This window comes from Ostrinia furnacalis, unplaced genomic scaffold, assembly GCF_004193835.3.
Source record: "Ostrinia furnacalis isolate ACB-3 unplaced genomic scaffold, ASM419383v2 OfSCF1918, whole genome shotgun sequence".
Taxonomy (NCBI): domain Eukaryota; kingdom Metazoa; phylum Arthropoda; class Insecta; order Lepidoptera; family Crambidae; genus Ostrinia; species Ostrinia furnacalis.
The window spans coordinates 67,429-83,806 of NW_021132157.1; the positions used below are offsets into that span (position 1 = coordinate 67,429).

Consider the following 16,378-nt stretch of genomic DNA (forward strand, 5'->3'; position numbering starts at 1 on the left):
GGCCGAATGTCCATTTTTTGGCCGAAAATGGCCGAAAACGAAAACGAAAACGAATATTCGGTCGGTCACTAATATTAATATAATTACGTACATCGGGTATATAAAATTAACGTACATTGGTGACCCCGACGTGATCATTAGGTATACAGTGTATGAATACCCCGACGTGATCATTAGGTATACAGTGTATGAATACCCCGACGTGATCATTACGTATACAGTGTATCAATACGCCCGACGTGATCATTAGGTATACAGTGTATAAATACGTACATTGGTGACGCCTGTTGAACATTTTTTTTTTACGTTTTGGACAGTGCATTGTGGATATGAATCCTCAAGACGGACCCGCACCTATTTACGCCGCGCCTAATACGCCGGCGCCTTCTTTAGCGGCACCGCCCGCACAGGCGTCGACGGAGACGGAGACTTTGGCGAGTATAAGTGTTTCGTCAAGGATACCTGATTTTTGGTCAGACCAACCGCGACTCTGGTTTGTCCAATTTGAGGCCGTAGTAGAATCGCAACGACTAGGAGATGTAACAAAACAAAACTTAGTCGTTACCAAACTCAGCAAATCTGCCATACAACAAGTCAGCGACCTGCTGCTGTCACCACCACAAGAAAGACGATATCAGACATTGAAGGACCGTCTGTTACAAGTGTTTGAAGAGTCTGAGACGCGGCAATTTCAAAAGCTTTTGGGGGAAATGGAACTGGGCACCCAAAAGCCATCGCAACTTCTCCGTCGGATGAGAGACTTGGCTAGAAACAAACTACCAGACTCCACGCTACAAATAATGTGGACCAGACACTTGCCGTCAGCAGTTCAGGCTGTTCTTGCTGTCACCGAGGTCAAGGACTTGGAGAGCTTGGCAACGGTGGCGGACAAGGTTATGGAGGCAACCAGGCCAGAATATACAGAAATAGCCGAAATGAAAACCTCCACGCCGGGAAGCATTCACGAATTATCGGAAATGATTAACCGACTGCAAGGCGGCTCATCGTTACTTACTTAGGATAAGTTTTTATAAATACAATGTTCTAATGTTTTTACGAAACATGTAAACTATTATGCGTATTATTAATTAGCTATTAGTTTATTAATTTAATATTGTATTTTTATGTACTTACTTTATACATGGTTTCATGATTTTTTACTTTACTCTTTATTCAAATTGATTTATTGTATTTTGTTTGGCAAAACATTTTTGTTATTTTGTTTCTGAGATGTTTATTGATGTTTAGTAATTTGTAATTGACATTTTTATATTATATAATGATAGGCACATACAACTTTCTTATGTTTTTACTGTTTACTTAAACTTGTGCATTGCTTGTAATTTCACAATGGACCAAGTGTACAATTTGATTGAGCGTATTGTCTTTAGATATTTTTTAATTGACATAGAATTTTGATTTATAATGTTGTTTCAAATATTCATTATTTTGTTATTTACTCAATCAAGTGTCATTGTGTTTTATTTTTTGTATAAGGAGGGGGATGATGTAGGTACACATTAATCAGAGTAATAAATTAACTTCATGAATGAACAGAGAGTATTGACGTATTGAGTAGCGTCCTGCGTTCCCACATCATTGCCCAATACAATTAACAATAGGAAACAATAGTTATACTGTTCCTTGTATGTGTCGGCGGCTGAGCCCGCCAGTTTTATTTTAGTCGCAAATACACCTTTAAAGAAATCACATGTTTTACTGTTCCAACCTTCTGACGTACGTTTTGTGGACTTAACAATAATATACCTGAATATAACGTATATTAATATAATTACGTACATCGGGTATATAAAAATAACGTACAATAATATTAGTCGGATTGTGTGGTTAATTCGTCCAAGAACGAATTCAGTGCCCTAAGCACGAATCACTTTAATCGTAATCGTAATAAAAACGATTATCAAAATTAAATAAGTATCACGAAAAGGTACAACGAGAACGTGTTTGTTCGTACTTCGGGTAAGTACTCGCACTCGGTATAATTAATAAAAACTGCGACCGACAAGGTAAGATGTCGATGCGGGCAGAATAGTTTAAGTTAAGTACTTGAAGCGTAAGTATTCCTTACCTCACTAATCTCCATGCGCACTCCATCTTCCTAATAAACAGACTATGCAACATAAGATCGACTTTCGATATTTTACATAATCATTCGATATTTGGAACGTTCGATCATTTGTTATTCGATATGGTGGAGTTAACCCCCTGGCCAGGGGTAGGGCCAGGACCCCCCGGGCAAGGCAAGGGTGTGGTAGCGGTAGACGAAGAGTGAGAGGTTCCATGTGGCCGTACCTACACTGGCCGTCTCCACTCCCCATCGACCAATAGGTGATTCCCAACGTTAAAGAAAAACCCTAAAAAGATAGAGTGGAGAGGTGGCAATACTTACTGGGTCAGTACTTACTGGCAGATCTAACAAGTTTTTTCCACAATGACTGGTCCTGCGCTGCCCGTATCCAGATATTTCATATCTCGCGACCTTCATCAGATCGTCGGTCCATCAAGTGGGAGGCCTGCACTACGTCTTTCGGCTTGTGGTCGGCAATCGTGAATTTTTCTCTTCTTCCATCAGTTCTGAACTACGAGCCACTGCCTTAAGATTGGTAAAAATGCGGGCTCCGCCGGTTACTTTGGATTTCTTGCGGATCTCCTCAATTTTTGATTCGATTTAATTACGAGTAAGTAGAAAATGTAGGCATACAAATAACAGAGATATAACGATAAAATTAAACCTCAATAATTTAGTTTTATTTCCATCCTTCGTAGAGTTTCAATTAAAATAAATCAGCCTCATTGATTTGTCACCGCAGAGAAGTAAAATAAAATTTAAATATCGAATAAAATAAATGACAATTGACTTTTCCCTTACCTTCCGACCGTGAAGTATGATTTATATTATGTAGTCACTGTTGTTCATGTATTTTTAAAAATAGTGAATTAACCTTAACAGTTTTAAGTTGAAGAAGTGTTAAAATGGCTAACGCAGATTTTAGAAAGGATGTGACCATGCCTGTTCGCCCGAGGAGCGTTTATACCGCACATTCTTACAATCAGGTTATCATTCCATAAAGTAATCATACTATCCTTTATAATTAGGCACTAGGTCCACTAAATCTAAGGAGAGTAGGCTAAAGATGACGACGTGTGGAGTAGGTAGTTGGTCAATTCTTATTCTTACGCACGTCCATCCCGTGTACGGTTTTTAAAGGTAGGTATCAATGTCACGCTATTGTATAAAACATAATTATGTACCTCATGCAGTATAGTTTCAGATAATTGCACAAGATCTGCTAATTCACAGATAGTTTTTTGGATATATCGGACACGTTCCAAATTGTCACGGCCATGGTATTAAAAATGTGTCACCACCGCAAACTATTTAAGTACATGGTCGTGACATTACAACGCGTGGTTGTGACATTCTATTTTTATTATTTTAATAGTTTTTGTTGTTCTGCTAAATTATTTTGTGTATTGTGCAATTTTTAGGAGTAGCCTTTTAGTAAGTGTACTTATTTTTCGCTAGTATGATTTTCTAGATGCCACGAAGGAAAAATTATTGCACTTTCTCATTTCTGCAGTAATATCAAATTTTACTGAGACAGCTCCCGGTAAAGGCCCTACAGAGGTGGTCGGAGTTGTTTTAAAAGGAATTGCTATTAACCATATTTTTAGTGGTACGGTGACTATGAAACATGTTTAAGTTGTCAAAACCAACTGTTATGTGAATCCTACAGAAATCTCATTTGATACTCAATTAGGTACCTACTGTGTTTAAGATTTACTAATTTGTTAAGCATATTATCATATCGAAACCATGTAGGTAGCATATCGGAAGCATGATCAGATAGTGCCAATAATAAAAAGTCTATTTTTTTATTATCTAGTAGATATATTAACTACCTGACGGTATTTTTGATCTCAATTTTAATTAAATTTTTGGATGTTCAGAAAAAAGTACATATTACCAAATAACACTTTTGTTGATGAAACGAATTTAGTGTATTTTATTGTTAATCAATTTAAACTATTATGATATAAATTTAACAACATAAATATTATTATTTACAGTAAAAATGTAAAACTGTCACATCCGTGTCATGCAGTGTCACAGCCGTGTTTACGTAGGCTATTTTGTTTCCTTTCCAAGGGCTTTAAGGTTGTCCATATACATCAAAAGTATGCTTTTGGTTAATACTTTCGATACACATCGCAAAAAGTTTAAAAAAAAAATCTTTAATTTTTAAAAAAAAATTGGCACAAATTTAAGAATGGCCCAGTTATAGCCCACTTTGTGGTATGCTTAATGTTCTATTTAATATTATTCTTGACGGAAGTGTAAGTTTAAGGTCTAGCAATAGCACCTTTTTTAAGTAGACAGATAGGTAGGTACTTGTAAATTGTAAATTACTGCGATTCTGTAACAGCATATTGCATCTGATGCTGTAGCGTAGACTCTGCAATATCTCATTGTTTGATCGGTGGCCTCGTGTGCATTCGCAGCGCAAACCCCTTGTCTGACATACCTACTGTCAAATGACGTCATCCATGTTCGATTTGTTAAAAATTAACTTCCCCCATTTAAGTATGTAAACGCCCTCTGAGCAACATTTTTATTTCGAAATATTCTGAGCTAGCTCACTAGTAAAAGAGCGATGTTTATAAACTTATGAGAATTGTTTATTCTTGCAATTTGGATAATTTTGCTTAATTGGTAATTATATTGATGCAAGAACTATGTCGTTAGTGGGTTATGCTCGTTACATTGTTTAAGAATCTTAAAACATTACCTAATTAATACGTATTTAATTTATTGATTGTATCATTTGTAACTACATTCTCATTTGTAGTTACCTAATATGATTGTGAAATATCACTTCATTATTAGTAGGTATGCAAATCGGATGAAAATAGCATGGCATCATAGGAATCTGCCTCTAGATAATGAGTGGTTTGATTTCGTAATCGTAATTCGCTATGTCCTTTAGCTAACTAGCAAAACCATAGCCTTATAAAAAAAACTCAAGATGTAGGTACATAACTACCACCTACACATAGTTATGTACCTACATCTTGTGGTTGTAGTCTTACAACGTACGTATCGAAATCTTTCCCTTTACTTACACTGTCTTCAGGCATTGGTCTCACAATGGTCCCGAATCCATGGGCTAAAGATTTGAACTTTTGCAGGAGGAGTCTAACTTGTCCGCGTTCCAAGACTATAGCAAGTTCCTCGAAGGCGGCCTCGGGCAGGCAGAACTCGTGGGCGCGGCCGGCTGGCAGCCCCCGTGGCGGGCTCCGCTGCAGCGCAAGGCACCTTTCTACCCCGGAGACGATATCTACCATGCCGACACCTGGAGGGAGCTTGAGGTACTTTTGGACCAGGTTTAAGACAGCCATTGTAGGAGTGTAACTTATCCGCGGTCCAAGACTACAGCAAGTTCCTCGAAGGCGGCCTCAGGCAGGCAGAACTCGTGGGCGCGGCCGGCTGGCAGCCCCCGTGGCGGGCTCCACTGCAGCGCAAGGCACCTTTCTACCCCGGAGACGATATCTACCATGCCGACACCTGGAGGGAGCTTGAGGTACTTTTGGACCAGCTTTAAGACAGCCGTTGTAGGAGTGTAACTTTTCCGCGGTCCAAGACTACAGCATAAGTTCCTCGAAGGCGGCCTCAGGCAGGCAGAACTCATGGGCGCGGCCATCTGGCAGCCCCCGTGGAGGGCTCCGCTGCAGCGCAAGGCACCTTTCTACCCCGGAGACGATATCTACCATGCCGACACCTGGAGGAAGCTTGAGGTATTTTTGGACCAGGTTTAAGACAGGTGCCATTGTAGGAATCTAACTTGTCCAAGACAAGCAAGTTCCTCGAAGGAGAAGGCGGTCTCGAACCGGTCTCTTGAGATGTGCCACGAAGATAAGTGGAGCGACGATGCTGAAAAGCTGAGTGGAGAGGCTGTGGGTATTTCCACCTGAGATTTATGCCCGTACATACGGCATATAGCGATTTTTATTTAGGTAGAGTCGCGATAAATTCATCATATTCGAAGAAATATCTACAATTTCTCTCTATTTTCTAATTACTTAATATGGTTTTTACAGTAGTTATTATTTATCATCACTGCTTCTTGCTTTGAATTATACAAGACTAATCTATGTATACAGCAATTTCATCAGTTAACCCCTAAAATGGGACTGTTGTGATTTATTTCCCTGTTTGATTTTAAACGTCACTTGTTAACTGTTAATTTTGTAGGTCACGGACGTGGTGGGAGGCGCGGGATACAACGCCTCCGTAACCCCGCATGGTACTGTTTGCCTCCGACTCCGTGATAGGGTGAAGTGAGTGCACTTAATTGATACCTCAGTGCTTCAAGAAGAAACTAACGCTTTCTCTTTTGGCTATCTAGGGCTGGGTTGCACCATCTTCTTTAACTTTAACAAACGTCAAAAATGTGTCAAACTTCACACAAAAAACATCGGTTACAGTTACGGTTACGGTTAAAGCTAGATGATGCAACTCGGCCTGAGTGATTAAGTATGACGCCATCACTCAGCTATTTTGGCTATCCCAGTGATGTATCACGCCATTGTAGATTGTTCTCTCACGAAAGCTGCAATGGCTTAAGTCGGCGGTGCTCTACCTAAACGACAATATCCTTACATTTAGCACTACCATTAAACAAGTTATGTATGATAAAAAATACATAGTTTACATAAGTAGTTAGCATGATGATTACTAATCGTAGTTAGTTAAATTTTCCAATTTAAGGACACACCAAGCCCGCTGTCAACCTGACGGTATTTCAAAAGAATTATGTCGATGACTTGTACTGTCTTGACTTCTGAAATTGCAAAAGTCAGTTAGTTACGCCCGTATTCACAAACATTACTATGAGGTCTCCTAGTGCGCGTGGACGCATAAGGTGACACACGAACTAATCACAGAGCTCTATTTAACACTGTGCGTTCGATTTGCTGCTTCACTTAAGCAAGCATCGTTTGTGAATACGGGCGTTGTTAGCTGTGGGTTTGTTTGTTTAGCTAGAGTCTAGACCGCATTGCATTTCGTAGGGTGGACATGACGATCGACGGCGCGGTGCGCGTCACCAACGCCAAGAACAACATCATTCTGGCGCTGTCCCGGTCGGGTGCCGCAGCCGCGCTCATCCACCCCAACGGCCGCGTCTACCACTACGGCTCCCGCGTTGAGATCCAGGCTCGCCACCAGCAGGGGAATAACAAGTTAGTGATCGTCGCAATAGAGCGAAGAAAACACGATATTCGTGGCTCGGATTCAACCCATGTCTGATGCACACAAGCACACAATTAGTCTTTAATTATAATTCTTATGTAAATTGGTTGGAAGAATCTCTTCATAATGTATGTAGAGTCGCTTGGTCCATTAGCAACGACTTTACAAAGCGCCCATTAGCATGGCATCGCATAGTTACTTGCTTGTTTGTTTGCTATTAACTATCGCTAAGATGAACTACTAAGATATTTACTTTAAGGCACTCAAATATTACTAATTAGCCGAAATATGTGTGTGCTCTTATTTTTGCAGGATATAGATCCTAGTCACGTTACATAGGTGACTATTCCCGTGATAAATTCCGCAAGCTGCCTTTCCATTTGCAGGTACGCAAAGATGTGGTACAAGGGCGTGTCGTTCACGGCCGAACAGTGCGCACTGGTGTACCTCGTGGACGCGGCGGGCACGCGCACCACCACCGACACCTTCCTCGACATGAGCCAGGACTTCACCCTCAACGTGTTCTACAACGAGTCGCGCCACGGCCCGTCGTTCGTCAATGAAGCGCTGTCGCTGCTGCAGGCCGCGCAGTACTGGCTCACCGACGACGGCATCGATAACTGGATCATCAACAACGTGCGCGTCAGCCAGACTGCTGACGGACTTGTCAGGTAAGACTCTTAAAGCGCTCTAGGTCTTCACTTCTCTACGGGCTGCGCAGTGCTGAGTTTGCAGCGACGGTACATCAGTGTAAGCAAAAACATCAGTGCTTCTTCAATGAAGCACGGTTAAGCTGCAGGCCGCGCATGATTGCATCGATAACTGGATCATCAACAACGTGCTCGTCAGCCAGACTGCCGACGGACTCGAGACACTAAGGCTATTACAGTGCTCTTTTAGCAAGAACATCAGTGGCTTCAATGAAGCGCTGTCGCTGCTGCAGGCCGCGCAGTACTGGCTCACCGACGACGGCATCGATAACTGAATCATCAACAACGTGCGCGTCAGCCAGACTGCTGACGGACTTGTCAGGTGAGACTCTTAAAGCGTCTTCACTTCTCTACGGGCTGCGCATTGCTGAGTTTGGAGCGACGGTATTAAAAGCTGGATCATCAATAACGTGCTCATCAGCCAGACTGCCGACGGATTTGTCAGGTGAGACACTAAGGCTATTACAGTGCTCTGTTTAGCAAGAACATCAGTGGCTTCAATGAAGCGCTGTCGCTGCTGCAGGCCGCGCAGTACTGGCTCACCGACGACGGCATTGTTAACTGGGATCATCGACAACGAACGCGTCAGCCAGACTGCTGACGGACTTGTCAGGTGAGACACTGAGGCTAGATGACAGTCAAGTGTTCCAAGACTGTCTTTTTCAACAAAAACAATAGAAGAAACCAATCTTCAAAGAAGCGCTGTCTGATGTCTCTGCTGCAGAATAACTTTGTCAAACAGTCAAGTTTACTTTCATCAAATTAGAATGAAGGATTCTTAATCTCACGATCTTTGGGAAGGCGTTTCGATTAAATCTGAAAGTTTACAATGTACCTAGGTACCTAACTGAGAACTTAATTATCTTTTCACTAATAGGTAAATGTAATTTGTTTTTTATTCACTAAATTACGTATTTTCACTCACAAATCTTTTACGTAATAAAGAATTAAAGGCCATTGACGATATGTCATGAGATTAGCCGTCTAATGCTTGTGCACAAAGCCTAGCTAGTAGCTAATCCTTCTAATAAAGATACCATAAAAGCGTAAGGTAGGATTCTTTTAGTTAAAGAAAAGGCCTATCCTGAATGAATCGCCTTGGATCCAGTACACCAATATCGGTCTTTAGTTTGTGTCCAATAGCGCATCATAAAGAAAATGGCTCCTGTCTAAGCGACACTGAATCCCCAATTTTAGCGTTCAACTCTCATGATAAAGAATTAAATATACTCAAGTCTCGTTCATGTGTTTTTATTACGTCACTCGCAGGATCCATCGCTGCAGCCACAAGTACCAGTTGCGCACGAGCCCCAGCAACGGGTCGGCGTCCATCACCAGCCCATTCCTGCACTGCACCGCCTCGCTTGGCCAGACACAGCACCTTTTTGTGCGGTGAGTGTTGCACTAGTCGCCACAAACTACAGACATTATCGGCCGATAGTATGGTCGACTTCTAATTTAAATGAAGAATCGACCGATACCAAATCCGTGTAATGTGCGAACTTTCATGCTGATATTCATAAGTCTGTAGTCTGCGGGGACTCTTATGCCACTTATGCGTATTCACCATCAATCCCAAATTTTTAAGGGACCCGTATGAAAACAAAATTCCTGTTGTAAAATTAGGGATTGATGGTGAAAACGGGCATTACTCTAGCAATAAGTCCATTATGTTTTTAATTGCAGTTTATACCTAGTCCGTATTCATTCATAATAATAATTATGTGATGATCCTATGACATCGTTCGATAGTTTAGATGAAGGAATTTTACAATTGATAATCTCTATCTTATTGCCTATCTTATAACTCTATTGCGAATAGTTAAGTAGAACCTAAAAATTCTAGTACGCGATGTCTACTTACCTATGCACTAAATTCAACCTAAACGGTGCTACGAGCACAGGCTGGTTTAGAAGCTGAGCTTCCTTTCATTAGAATAATTGCATTGCACCGCAACAGACACGGGAAGTTCTGGGCATGCTAGTGCATTAGCATGATTGCGTGCGGAAGAAACTTTTCGCGGCAAATTGCTTCAAATTGTAATTAACTTTCAACTTGCAATATTCAGACTAAAATAGGTCAGCACTCATTCCTTCCTTAGTGCCCTGCTGGAGATCGTGGCACCGTTTCAATTGCTCAATAGCATAGTTTAACATAATACCACAGAATGATAATGTACGATAATACTAACTTTTTCTCTGATTTTAAGACCAGCTACTTTCGTGCACTTTATCCAACTGTTTCAGTAGTTCGTTCGTTCGTTTCAGCCAAATGACGTCCACAGCTGGACAAAGGCCTCCCCCAAGGTTTCCACAATGAACGGTCCTGCGCGTTTCAGTAGTTATTTAGTCCAATTGATTTTCATCGTATTTTTCAGACTCTCGTCTTTCTTTCCTACATGACCTCGTCAGTCGGTCACTATCATTTCTCTTAATTCAGTTCCCTTCAGTGACAACAGAATCCTATGACCCCATTTTTCTTTAACATTACTTAATAAAATAAATCTCATTTCCGTAAACGCTCAAAATCATTCGAGAAACCTCAAAAGCCTTCTGGCTTTTTCCCAAAATATAAGTCCACTTTATGGCGTAGCCAATCTCCAATAAGATTTGTCGATACTTGGAAACTTTTGTTGATTAGCTTACAGTCCGCACGAAGTAATTGTTTATGCTTTTGAGAATAGCTATTAATATTTTCCTGTCAAGGTTTTATTTGGCTGGAAGTTGTTATAAGTCACTATTATTTTATTTCCACGTTTCGCGTTTTCTTTGGATTGCTGAAGAAAACTCTCGCTTCAATCCGCATTTGATTGATCTCGATCTATTTGCGGGAATCAAAGAGCAAGTTTACCTTATTGGTGGAATAATAAAATAGCCTTTCTCTACTACCTACATCTTTCTCATTAACCTCTCCTATGCTTTGTCTCAGATCTGTGCAACCTCTGTCAACTGCTATGTCTCAGATCTAAGACAAGACTACTTTGTCATTTTGAAACATCATTTGAAAACCGTAGCAGTTGGCGGGTGCAGTTTTGCGCGGCTCAATAGCACGCCAAAGGTTAATACTCCTATTAGTGAAAATTGCATGAACATCTGTTCAGGAGTTTATCGTGAACGGACAGACTGACGCGGTGGAGAGCTTTTAAAATATTATGTAGTGATTAGTGTTTATTCTGTCGAACAGCCGCGGCGAGAGGCGGATGCACTTTGACGGCAACTCCTTCATCGTCCGCAACGCCGGCCACTCGGCCGGCTTCGACGACAAGAACCAACTCAAGGTGTACTAGCAACCCCACGCCAACAGCCGCTGACAACTCGACTGACTGGAATGTTGTACAGAACTCTTAGCCCGCACACAACACGATGGTTTCTTCTATTTTATTCACTTTAGATGTACGAAACACGTGGACAAGTCGCTTTCAAAGTTTCCGGTGAATTAGTCGTTATTTTTAATCAGCGCCAGTGTGTAAAGCTTACCCGAGTTTTTGATTATTTATTTCTAATCGCATTTTTGGTGGCACTGCCAAGCTCGCCTCAACGAAGACTTGTCGCTCGAGTCATAGTATTTCATAGTAATTAAGATTACAGTTTCATGATTAAGTGTTAGATCATCGTCTCATGATGTGCGTACTGACTTACTCTAACGGTATTTTATTTTTATAGCTTTTTGTATACGTTTTCTTTTTCTTTAATAATATAATCCCACCAAAAACATTCTGTAAAAAATTAGCCAAGTCTCGATGGAGCTGCCTGTTTATCTCTAAAAAGTAATGAAATCTAGACAAAGTCGTGCCAAGTCTATGGTTCCTTACTGCGATTTCTTTATTATTATATTTAATGTTGTGTGACTTGGCCGTTGAAGGGTACCAAACCAGATGCTCCATGACACCATTGCACCAATCTGTCGCCAAATCCGCTACCCATTGACGATGGAAAATAAATTGCACTTGGAAAACGTTGATGCAATAACCAGTCAATTGTAGGCTTAATAAAGCTGCGTATTTCAATAATACTTAAATGTATGATTATCTTAATAAAGATTGTTCAACGGCCAAGTCACACAACATTAAATATAATAATAAAGAAATCGCAGTAAGGAACCATAGACTTGGCACGACTTTGTCTAGATTTCATTACTTTTTAGAGATAAACAGGCAGCTCCATCGAGACTTGGCTAATTTTTTACAGAATGTTTTTGGTGGGATTTCACTTCTTTTTGTAGAAAGTGGCATAATTTTTTTCTACGATATTAAACACAAATAAACTCAACGACCTTTAAAATGGACAACGAATCAGAAATTGTTTTAATAACAAGTGCCACGCCATCTAGCGATGAGCGGTACAGGCGAACACCACGGTTGCCGGTGTGGCGCTAGTAGTATTGATTGTGAATGTGGTGTTACTCCAGATCTTCGATTTTCCTAGTTTTTATAGTTTTCCCTTTATGTAGTCATTAAACCCTAACTCTGTACCAAATTTCAACTCTCTGAGTTAATGGGAAGTACTAGTTCTATTTTGATGATCATCAGTGAGTGAGTGAGTGAGTGTCGTAAATGCGAAACTTTGCTTTCGCTTAACTTCGGAACTAAATGACCTACAGACTTGAAATTTTGGATTTTAAGTATGTGATTATAGCTTACTAGATGACAAAAATTTCTGCGTTCTGGTCTTATCCAGAGGTTCTCAAATAGAGGCCTGAAAATGCGGCGAAATGGTTCCAGTAAAGATGGTACGGCAGTGTTTGCTTCGCGCTCGACTTGGCGGGGGCACTGCCGTGCCCCCAGATAGTCTTGGATCAACGCTTTTGAGTATTAGAAAAAGTTAAAATACTCATACCTTTCAGCCCTTATCAGGCTAAGCCTTTGCCCGTAGCCGTTACCCTACTTTGCAACTCTAATTACCGCTCATTGAAAGCAGTGTTTTTCTTCGCCTGTTTTTATTATTTTATACTCGTTGATTTTGTATTTTTACGCATTTTATACAAACCGTGCGTCGAAGGCTGAAATACCATAACGATTCAAATTAAAATTTGCACCTAATTATTTAGGTGTCTAACAAGAATGTTAAAAAATCGCCAATCGATGCATTGATTGATAACAGTTTAACAGCAAAATGATCGAAGATTTCACATTACAGTAACTTAATGACATCTCTTTTTAACATATTTTGAAAGTATCAATTATTTACTTATTACCTTACGCATAGAGGAGTAAAGCTTGGCAGTATTTCAAATAAAGATTTATTAATAAGAATTAGGAAAACTCGACTTGTCCTATATGTTTCAAAATGTATGAAATGAAAACTTCAAGTATATAACTTTATTATGAAATAATAAAGCCTTTTTCTCTTCATGGGTACTTCTCATTTACACTCAAATTTGATGGTCACACAATAATAGTTCATAAACGGTATAAGTTAGAACAATACCTTTGAAATCAGATGATAAAATATCTATTTAGCTACATACAAAATAAATTTTATCGTAATAGAAGCAAAAATAATACGAAAAAATCACATGAAACGATAAAAAACGGGGTCATTTTTCGCGTTCTCATCGTGTCACCTTTTGTACCCTTTGCACCACCGGCCTGCACCACTGGTGGTGCAAAGGGTATTTTTAAATCCCTCTTGCACCACCAACAAATAGTGCTGTGCTACCATCGACTGTAAAACTAGTATTAGACTATAAAATACTTAATAATTTAATTGTTATAAATAAATCAAAACCTACCTAAAAGTTTTAATTTGTGTGTGTGTAAGTGCCTATAAACATTTCACTTCAGACCCACGATACCCCGGGCCTACATCCTACATACAACGAATAAAGTACCAGCCCCCCTAGACAAAACGCACTTTTTGATCGAATCGAAAATCGAATCCGTCAAATTCCATACAAAAAAGGGGCTTTTCGACCACTTTTCGACTGGTTTGCGATTATAATGGCACTTTGTCTAGACCCACAGGGCAACATAACCATAAAGGAGCTATTTTATGATACATGTTTATTTCTCGGGTCAACCAAGAAGAATTTAATATAGCTCCTTTATGATTATGTTGCCCTGGTACTTTAGGAATTATTCGTTGTATGTAGGTATGAATGGTTGTTATTAATTTTTATGTTATGTTGTCAAATCTGTCCAGTAGTTTCGGTGCCTATTTAGTACAAACAAACAATCAAATCTTTCCTCTTTATAATATTAATATTATATGATTATAGAATCAGATAATCGTTTTACAGTTAATGGTAGGGCGGCACTATTGGTGGTGCAATAGGGATTAAAAAATACCCTTTGCACCACCAGTGGTGCAGGCCGGTGGTGCTAAGGGTACAAAAGGATCGTGTCACACCTTCGGTTGCAATGAAACATTTGGTTACTGCATTCACAATTTTCATTCAATTTGTGTGTAGCATATACTAAAATCATCGTAATTAAATATACTTTCCACACGTGTACGTTACTCCAGCTGGAAAGTAGCTCCTAGAGTGATATGAGTAGAACGTATAATTAGTTCCCAACATGGTGTAAATGTGCGCCGAATTAGAGATTAGTGCGTGCTGTCGTTTTGGTACTAAACGAAAAAAACGATTCCTGCTGGAGTAACGTTGTTCTAGCAGGAAAATTCTAAACGAATGATCGGAAAGAGAAAAACTGTGTACGAGCAGATAGCTTATATTTGTTCTATTATGTGAGCTGAAAATGTGATTTGTGCGTCTTCAGGTTTTCGAGATATTGCATTTCCTGCCAGGGTAACGTTTTGCAGAATGCTCTATCTCAATAACCGTTATATGTGCGCCTATAGAATAAACACACACGAGTAGCTCTTGATTTGTGCGTATATGTGAAAGAAACATGTTTATGAAAATATTTATAAATATCAAGTAATCGAGCTTTCTTCAAAATCCGAAAAAATCGTGTAGCGCCTGAATAACAAAACATACAAGCTCACTGAAAACTGTATTCGATCCTTCTTAAGTCAGTCACGCTTCGACCATTGGGGAGGTGAGATAGGTCGATCGTCGCTCCGCGAAAAAAATACGTAGCTTTTTGTGATTGTCCATAGACATACCGTCGCTTGCTTGAACAATATTTTCTACCTCTAAAATTTAAACAATTTAATTGAAACTTTGCCATTGAAAACTTAACATGTTAGACTTATTTGTGTAGTATTCGACTTGAACCGTTAAATTCAAATTTAAGGATAATTCATAAAAAACTAAAATTTTCGTCACCTTCGTGGCATCACCTTCATGGTGTTTTATACACGAAGGTGATTTTAGGCTACGAAAGTGATTTCTTGCTTTGGTTTATTTTAAAATATAGTGACTGGTGTTTATGTTTTTACAATATTTTAATAACTAATAAATTATACGTGGTAAAGTAGAGATCAGTACATCAATAAATAAATAAGGGCCTCGTATTTTTGTTGTCTGTCTGTATGACTGTATGTATGTCTGTATATGTGACTGTGTATCTGTTTGTAAGATAAATTTAATCTGAAGTTTGAGTTAAAAGTTGTACAACAAAAATACGAGGCCATCTGGCCTAAATAAAAAATATTTTTTTGCTGAGGGACTGATAAATCAGTTAGAGTTCTTTTTATTTAGGTACTGACAATCCGTTTTTTGCTTCTTTAGTATTTCAAAATGCCACCAGTGTCACCCTTAAAACCAATTGCGTAGAATCTTGTAACTTAGTAGGTGACCTAATCGGTAAAATTTTATCTTGTACTAGCTGACCCGGCGAACTTCGTACCGCCTTAGCGTAGAGATTTTCTTAATATTTTTTTCCGTAAGAACCATCCTTGGACTTCCACAAACATTTAAAAAAAAGAATTATCGAAATCGGTTCAGCCGTTCACACGTGATGCCGTGACAACGCGAAACGGGTTTCATTTTTATATATATAGATTTAAGTAGGTCCCTATTTATATTATGTTATTGCTTTTCTATGAATGTTTGTGTGTTCTATGAATGTTTATCTATGAAAATAAGACAAAATATATGTTTTATAAGAGTCATTTACAGTAGTAAAGTTTGAAAAAATTATTGCTGTGAAGTACAGAGTCACTTTCGTGGCATCAAAAAATTCAAAACGTTAAATCTTCCAAACGAGACTCACTATTTTACTGATTTACTGAGAATACAATCTTCACATCAAGCGCTACAATTTTTGTTTACAAAAAGTTGAAATAAGTTAGAAATAAAATTCGCCACGAAGGTGACGATGAGAACCGTGACGATGAGAAATAGCCTCATACGATTGTCTTATTTATTTATTTGCAATAGGTATACAAACAGCTTACACTCTAGGCTTAAAAATTGTAAAGAGGAAAAAGTAGGTACTAATTTTTAGCAGACTTCGTATAAGTTAGCAGACCTTCATTGGTAGGCTAG

At 39.3% G+C, this 16,378-nt stretch overlaps 2 protein-coding genes across 2 annotated transcripts; both read left to right on the forward strand.

The window, feature by feature from the left end:
* The first annotated feature begins 71 nt into the window (after window positions 1–71).
* LOC114354098 (uncharacterized) lies at window positions 72–1,019 on the forward strand. Its single transcript, XM_028306355.1, has 2 exons — window positions 72–141; window positions 251–1,019. The coding sequence occupies exon 2, from the start codon at window positions 330–332 to the stop codon at window positions 1,017–1,019; it is 690 nt and encodes a 229-aa protein (XP_028162156.1). The 5' UTR covers window positions 72–141; window positions 251–329.
* A 1,878-nt stretch (window positions 1,020–2,897) lies between these two features.
* fest (wurstfest) lies at window positions 2,898–11,682 on the forward strand. The gene is made up of 7 exons (XM_028306384.1): window positions 2,898–3,075; window positions 5,212–5,391; window positions 6,275–6,360; window positions 7,093–7,263; window positions 7,660–7,944; window positions 9,253–9,375; window positions 11,168–11,682. The coding sequence occupies exons 1-7, from the start codon at window positions 2,995–2,997 to the stop codon at window positions 11,268–11,270; spliced, it is 1,029 nt and encodes a 342-aa protein (XP_028162185.1). The 5' UTR covers window positions 2,898–2,994; the 3' UTR covers window positions 11,271–11,682.
* The last annotated feature ends 4,696 nt before the right edge of the window (window positions 11,683–16,378 follow it).

Bases quoted from the DNA above. Each gene is read 5' to 3' on its own strand.
- LOC114354098 (XM_028306355.1), top strand. From the start codon at position 330: ATGAATCCTCAAGACGGACCCGCACCTATTTACGCCGCGCCTAATACG.
- fest (XM_028306384.1), top strand. From the start codon at position 2,995: ATGGCTAACGCAGATTTTAGAAAGGATGTGACCATGCCTGTTCGCCCG. The intron at 5,392-6,274 runs GTACTTTTGGAC...TTAATTTTGTAG, and splicing joins ACACCTGGAGGGAGCTTGAG to GTCACGGACGTGGTGGGAGG. The intron at 7,945-9,252 runs GTAAGACTCTTA...CGTCACTCGCAG, and splicing joins ACTGCTGACGGACTTGTCAG to GATCCATCGCTGCAGCCACA.